The 7,500-nt window shown below is 37.1% G+C and overlaps 1 protein-coding gene across 1 annotated transcript in view; it reads left to right on the top strand.

Annotated features, from left to right (window-relative positions):
* LOC138023675 (dedicator of cytokinesis protein 7-like) overlaps positions 1-7,500 on the top strand; it is a 160,054-nt gene that overhangs the window by 101,100 nt on the left and 51,454 nt on the right. Inside the window, exons 21-24 of the mRNA XM_068870717.1 lie at positions 656-878; positions 5,164-5,340; positions 6,381-6,646; positions 6,793-6,888. Of these exons, the coding sequence (XP_068726818.1) occupies positions 656-878; positions 5,164-5,340; positions 6,381-6,646; positions 6,793-6,888 (762 nt within the window). The remainder of the gene's footprint in view (positions 1-655; positions 879-5,163; positions 5,341-6,380; positions 6,647-6,792; positions 6,889-7,500) is intronic.

The following is a 7,500-nucleotide window of genomic DNA, read 5'->3' as shown; positions in this document are numbered from 1 at the left end:
TTCAAGGATGGACGCAAATGGTAGTATGGAGTCAAGTGAAATTGTACACTTCTACTCAATTTTCCACCGTTAGATTCTAATGACTTTGCTTGGATGTTTTCTACGATGACCCAGGAGGGTCACAGACCAGTTTTAATTTTCACAGTCCAGTTTTAATTTTGTGAGTCATCACCAGTTCTTTCACAGGTCACAGGTCACAGTTCATTGTTTTACAAATACAGAAAGTATCCAAAACATTTATAAAAGGTAACCTTAGGCCTAATTTGGCCTAAACAGAAGCTTTTAGGCCGAAGGTTAGCTTTTATGAATGTTTAGGATACTTTCTGTATTGGTAAAACAATGACCTGTGACTGTGAGAGAACTGGTGACGACTCACAAAATTAAAACTGGACTGTGACCCTCCTGGGCCATCGTAGTTTTCGTCATCTCTACTTAATTCGTCGCCTAAAGATAGGACAAAATGTCGAGGTGAAAAACTGACTTTTTTGGAAAACTTTTGTGAAGCCACTGCTGATGAGGTATCAACATCATCATCAACAACAACAACCTTGTCATCAACAGCATCATAACTCATGGCCATCATGATTATTCTCAGCCTTAATGACATTGTAATCCTAATTTTCTTCATCATTGTTTTTTCTTTTATTTCTTACAGGATTTGCATATTCAAAAATTTATCAAGACTTGCCATCAAATTGAGGGTCGAGTGACATCATCACCTAACCGTGTCTCTGAAGGGAACTTGGAGTCTATGCTGAAGAAAAGCATTGTTGACTTGTGCAAGGCACGGGAGGAACCTCTAGTTCGGTTTTTGTACCTTGTTTTGGATAAGCTGATTTTGCTCCTTGTAAGGCCACCTATCATATCAGGAACTGTAGGTACTGTAATGAAAGCATTCTTGTTTTAGTGCTCTTTGTTCTTTGTCTTTCTGGTACACAGCTGTTGAAAGGCTATTTCCCTACATATCCAAAGAAAGACCTACATGTTTGCCGAGATTGTGGCTGTAGAGGGGTGTCCTTTTAATGTCGTTGCGGAATGACCTATTCCCTCTTCAAACGTCCATATCTTTCATTCCAATTTGCAAACGCAAATTAAGGTGGAACAAATTGAAATGAAATTAGGACTTTGCTGTTCTAGTACCCTTTTAGCTATATGATGTTTTTGTTTGTTTTAATATATATTCACCATTTAACAGGGTCGTGTCATTTAAGGATGTTTAAGGGAAATCTTAAGTTTGTCACGAGTTTAAAACTAGAAAATGGTAATATGGAGAATTTTTACTCATACACTGTACAATTATCGTTACATCACAATTAAGATGATTCTGAGCAAACACTGCATTTATCTAAGCGATTTGCTGTGAACATGAAAAACGTTGTGGCCAACTTTTTTGAACATTACTAAAATGCAATCTGTTTCAGTATTGACCATTTGTGTCCATCCACGCTTCCCTTTCCTTTTGTTGTACTTATACGTCATGCACTAATCAACTAATAAGCTTCTTTATGACGCTGTCGCCAAATCGTCATTTGTGAAGCAGCTGTATGCCCAAGATTTGACAGCGTTAGTCAATCAACATAACACATGGCTCGAAAGGATTTACAACAATCTCACACCCCAGGAAATCGCAATGGATAACTCATCGGCCTCATGCATCCTGGTACAATGATGAACTCCATTCAGCTAAATGTGTAAAGCCGAGAGCAGAATGTATGTTCAGGAAAACTGGTCTCATAGTACATGAGGAGATTTTTGCAGAGGCTTGAAACAAATACAACAAATTGGAGTTTTATAAATCATCTTATTACAAATCCACAATGGAAGAAGCAGGGATTATCGGCAAGTTGTTCCAGCCCAGTAGCAGAGTCCTGCCTTTTCATGAATCCTTGGAAATGTGGTCGAAGATTTCAACAATTTCTCTGTTCGGAAAATTCAAACAATTAGAGATGAGCTCCAGGAGATTCTTCCCAACCACTCAATACAAACACAACGTCTGACTCTGATCTGTGAATTTAACATTTTGTCTCTTTCTTCAAAGACATGCTCCCTTGATCTACTCCCAACCTGAGTAACAAAGAATTATGTAGGTTCAATAGGCCCTATAATGACAAACATCAACCACTCATTGATGACAAGGGAATTTCCTTCACCCTTGAAGGTATCACATGTACGTCCATGTCTGAAAAAGTATACCCTTGACAAAGCGAATTCTTAAAAACTACACACCTGTGGCCAATATGCCATTCCTCAGTTAAGTGATTGAATTTCTTTGGTACAGTAAAGCCGACAAAGGACTATGATGAGGGCTGCCTGAAGATGATCGATATAAACACATTCCATCAATCTCTTAAAGTTTCCTGGATCAAAAAATACCTTGATCCGACAAATAGGGGGAAGCGGAAATGTTTTTTGGACGAAAGTTTAAAGAAACATGGAGGTGAGGCAATTTTCTCGCATAAGCTTCACAAAGACAACACCCCTATGCTAGAGATAACTAACCCCTTTGTCCGTGAGGTCCTAGAAACCTGGACAGAGTTACATTTTTCTAACATCTGATCACAGATGCAAACATCAGTGATCAGATTATCTGGTATAACTCCTTAATTCAAATAAATGACTGGCCCGTATTCCTTAAACATTGGTCGTGTCACGGTATTAGCAAGTTTTTCACTTACTAGACGAAAATGGTACCCTCCTTAGGTATGACCTATTTTCAAGAACTAAAAAGGTTAGAATTTTATGGAGTTCTTTCAGCTGTAAATTGCTTATGAGGAAGCTGCATATTGCCCCGATGTGGGGCAGGCATATTATGAAAGGAGTAACTTCAACTGAACTTCTCTCCAAACGAAAGGTCAATAATTTTATCTATACTTCTCTTCTCAAGAGAGGGACCTTCGTGTTGAGGAACTTCAGCTTTCCCTTGTATGTCTGCCTTCAATAGTAAAGTGAACACAATTATTCAAATTGAAAAACAGATAGCTCTATGCGGTAATTGTTTGACCGCCTTTGACAACAAATGGAAGTTTTTTCTCTGTTAACTTAGTTTGTACCTGGTATTTTCCTCCTCCTTTCACACTGGAAAACTTGAACCATTTAGAGACTTCAAGAAAGTTGGTTTACAGTCTGTACATTTTGCCACATTTTCTCCCTCTACAATGACAAATTGTGTACAAAATCTCAACAAGATCTTTGTAAATTGACAGACATTTAATTGGATAAGTACAAAATGTCTTTAAAATCTCCTTACTTTCTCTGTAAATCCATCCATATAAAATCTCAGTGTTATAAAGTGAGTGAGAAGAATGTATGAAATGCCTATAAAATGTCCTAAAAAACCCCTAAAAAAACTGGAGGGGTACAATGTTTTTAAAATGTTCATGTTTTAGTGCCCAGAGTGTCAGCAAAATATTTACAATATCTCTTTAAATTATTTAAAACCTGATGGAAGGCAGGAAATGTCAATAAAATGTCTGTAAAACTGGAGGGGTAAAGTATGTGAAATGTTTTTAACTTGCTGATGTTTAAGTGTACAAAATCTCGGCAAAATGTTCATGATATCTCTGTACAATAAAGCATTTAAAACCAGACGGAAGATAGGAAATGCCAATAAAATGTCTAAAAAACTGGAGGGGTAAAGTGTGTAAAATGTTTTTTAAATGTTGGTGTTTTAGTGCACAAAATCTCAGCAAAATATTTACAATATCTCTGTAAATCATAGCATTTAAAACGTGACGTAAGGCAGGAAATGTTAATAAAAAGTGAAAAGGATGAAAGGTTATCTATATATATATATATACTACACGGTTCATTGTAATTATATATTAACACAGTGTCTATATTAGATACATGTATAACTTTGGAGGTTAGTTTAGTTGTTTAAGTCTTTTTACATGGAGTAAATTTCATAAAATCCTCTTTACAGTTTATTCATGTTGCCATTATATTTTTTGGTAAAGCCCACTATAAATTCAATGAGTTCTTCTAGATTAAATAATTTCAATGCAGTTCTCAGGGTTTCTCCTATTTTCCAGGTTCAATAACTATTTTACAAAATTATTTGCTTTCTCCTTCATCGTACCATGTTACCCTGGAAGATAACCTAAGCCACATAGTCAAAAGGATAGTAGTATTTACAAAAATTTCACTTTTATTCTTTGTGGCGTCAGCTAAATGCTCCTCCTTTGACTTTCCTTTCTCTATGTCTTTTAGACCATTTACAGTGTAATTCATTGAGCCACTTATCATGTCATGAAGACATGAGTTGTACATCATTTTCATTACTTAATAAGTTAGAATTAAAATACCAGTGTGAAGAACTTTTTCTATGGCCAGTTCTGCCCTCTTAATATGTTGCATTAAATAAGAATCGACTAGATCCGTCTTTATCAAAGTTATGCGATTGTCATGCTTTACAACTTACGGTGTACTGCAAGTCTTGCTAACTAACCGATAATTTAGTTGCTGTCAAACGAAGGACTCTGGACTCTCTGGTAGACTGTTTCTTTTGAAGGCTTTCGTTTTCCAGATATCAAACAGATAGTGGGGACACTTTAATTCGTGACAATGTTTTGTGGAGTCCTATTTTTCCTATTCTGCTGCCTGAGTTATTTTGTACAGAATTTTGAAGTCTGCAGTTACAATAAGCTGGCTGCTGCAATCACAAATTCTGGTTCTTGAAAGCTTAGCTCTAATACACTTGACCGCAAGTGCTTTGTTCAGATGTCTTGTTCTGTGCAGAAATGTTCAAAAAGAAAAAGGGGAAGTTCTGAATTTGGACACCTGCAATCAACAGAACATGAATGTTGGATGGTAAATTGCAGACTAAGCTCCCAAATTGTAACATGTGACAGCATCATTTTTCTGGAATAGTGAAGTTTCCAAGAATCAGCAATCATGTGGATTTAAGACAGTATCTTCCCATGGCTTTTTAATCCAACTGCTCAAAGGAGGATACATTATTATTATTAATTTTGTAACCACCAGTTTTATGTAAAAAGTGAGCTCTGGATTCGTCTCAGTGCCAAACCAGCTTTTCTGTTGTTGTTGTTAGTTGCCTTGTTTGAATTTTTTGTTACTTAATAATTAAAGCATTTTTGTAGTTGTAAGCAAATGATTAATAGTACTCAGTTCCTTCTATATCAGATTATTCCCTTGTTTCTGCAGTAAACATTGGCCAAGCAGCATTTGAATCACTCACACAGATTGTAGACAGGCTGCATCAGTTGCTGGAAAACAATCGTGATGAACATGGCCGCAATCAGCTGCTATCCTCTTACATCACTTATGTGTTCTCTGCACCCTTCAATCACTCTCCTACAGGTTCACCAGATCTTTTTGCAGGTAAGGTTAACATTGTTAGAGGGGCTCTGCAGGAGCCGAGTGTGTGTGAGAGAGAGAGAGAGAGTTTTAAGCAAAGAGAAAAGGCCAAATGTCTTGGGTCCACAGGCTCCAGAGGCCAATCATCACATAAACATGTGGATCTTCTTCGTTTTCATTTAAGAGGTTAATAGGCATTGAAAACACAAAGTTACAACCACTGTGATATAGATTACTTCATGGTTGGTGAGTGCGTATGATTTTTATTCACGAGTTGTGAAGGATCGTGTAAACGAACGAGTGAGCGAAGCGAACGAGTGAGTTTGACGATCCTTCACAACGAGTGAGTAATAAAAATCGTACAAATGAGCCAATCATGAAGTAATTTGTTTACTATATAAGTACAGAGATCATAAAGTTAACGAGGAAAGTGTTAATCGAGAGGCTATCAAACCACCGATCATGAACTAAAGTCCTAAACAAATAGCAAAATATTTTTGAAGTAAAAGAAATCTTTACCTTCCATACCTCGCTTGAGTACTTTTAAAACTTTTTAAGATCATCTGAAGTATTTTTGTGGAGAAAACTAAGCAATAAAAGATCACAAAACTTTGAAAACCATACACCAGTCAGCCGCCATGTTTACATCATATTAGCCAATCAAAAGGCTGATACGACAATTTTTCACTAGTGAAAATAACGATATAGCCAATCAGAGCGTCGACCCGTTGTTTTTCACTAGTGAAAAAAATCGTATGACCAATCAGCTGGCTTCTCCATTGCAAAGAGATTATTTTTATCTCGATCCTTTTTGGAGTGTAAATCTCGGTACGTATATAATAAAATGAGATCCAGTACGTAGCACACTGTAGGAATATTTCAACCCAATTCACTTAAATGAGACCTGTGCCAATCTAACATAGATACACAATCTAATATCTGTTTTTCCTGTTTTCCTACTCTCCACTTGGGCTGTTTCATTACTTTACCACAGTAAATGCTTAATGACTTTAAAATTATCAGATGACTACAGTTTTCCTTGACTAAGCTTGTTTCTCTGACAGTTGAGCATAGTCGTTCAGCAAGTATCCCTGTTGGTCTGCAAAGCAAAGCCCGTCAGAAGCTGTCAAGCAGCAATCCACAGCTTAATGCCACATTGACTGATGAACAACCTGAGTCACCTAGATCTGGAAAATGGGTCGATGATGATGAGCCTATGATTTGTGAGGGCTTAAACATTCCTGGCAACAGAAGCAGTATGGCAGAAGCACGATCAGGCTCTGTTGCTGTCCCTGGTTTGGGCCACAGCAGTACTGCAAGCAGCAGAAAGGTACGCGTCAGTTGGATCAGTGTTGTTTTAAGACCGAATCACTGAACCCCATTAGACGTTTTCATTGGAATCTGGACTTCTTTATCACCATTTATGGAATATAATTGTCTTAAATCACTTTATAAAACGTATCCATTTCATTTCAGTTAGTGCACGAAGAGCTAGCATTACAGTGGGCAGTGGCCAGTGGCCCACTGAAGGAAAAAGGCATGGCACATGCATGGTTCTTTTTTGAACTCATGGTGAGAATGGCTGAAGCAGCTGAATGTTTGTTGTTTTTTATTCATTTGTTTCCATGTGGCACAAAATTATCATGTAATAAATGTCAGGATCATCGGAGTCCTGGTTGTTGAAAAGCTGTATAATGCTATTTTTGCCACAGTTAATCACTTTTCAACATTATGTTGCCGCTATCTATGTATTTATTTACTTCGCAATTCGCCAACCATTACAGAAAATAGGTTGTCAGGATACTATTAGGGGAAAAGTCAATTCCCTTTCTAAAACTACCCTCCTCACACACTTGCACTGATATATGCATGCAAATTTGGTTATCCAGTGGATAGCACTTAATTAAGTCATCAAACAACTGTGGCTTAGCTGTGTATTTCAAAGTTAGGAGAACTATATCCAGTTCTTTTTGTGTAGGGATAATCCTACATTGTAAATTTCTGTCATAGTGATGAGTTGTGCAAGTATGAAGAAAATAGGAATAAACACTTTGTAAAATTGCACTATGTGACGTGGAATGCATATTGTTCTCGGGACATTTAGCTCCACTTCATATAGTACATCATCATGCATAAACACTTAGAAAGAGCTTCCATCATTGGTTGCCAAGAATGCACATATGG

Source organism: Montipora capricornis, chromosome 11, assembly GCF_036669925.1.
Source record: "Montipora capricornis isolate CH-2021 chromosome 11, ASM3666992v2, whole genome shotgun sequence".
NCBI lineage: Eukaryota > Metazoa > Cnidaria > Anthozoa > Scleractinia > Acroporidae > Montipora > Montipora capricornis.
Note: the sequence above shows the minus strand (reverse complement) of the source record. Positions and strands in the feature narration are given on the sequence as shown.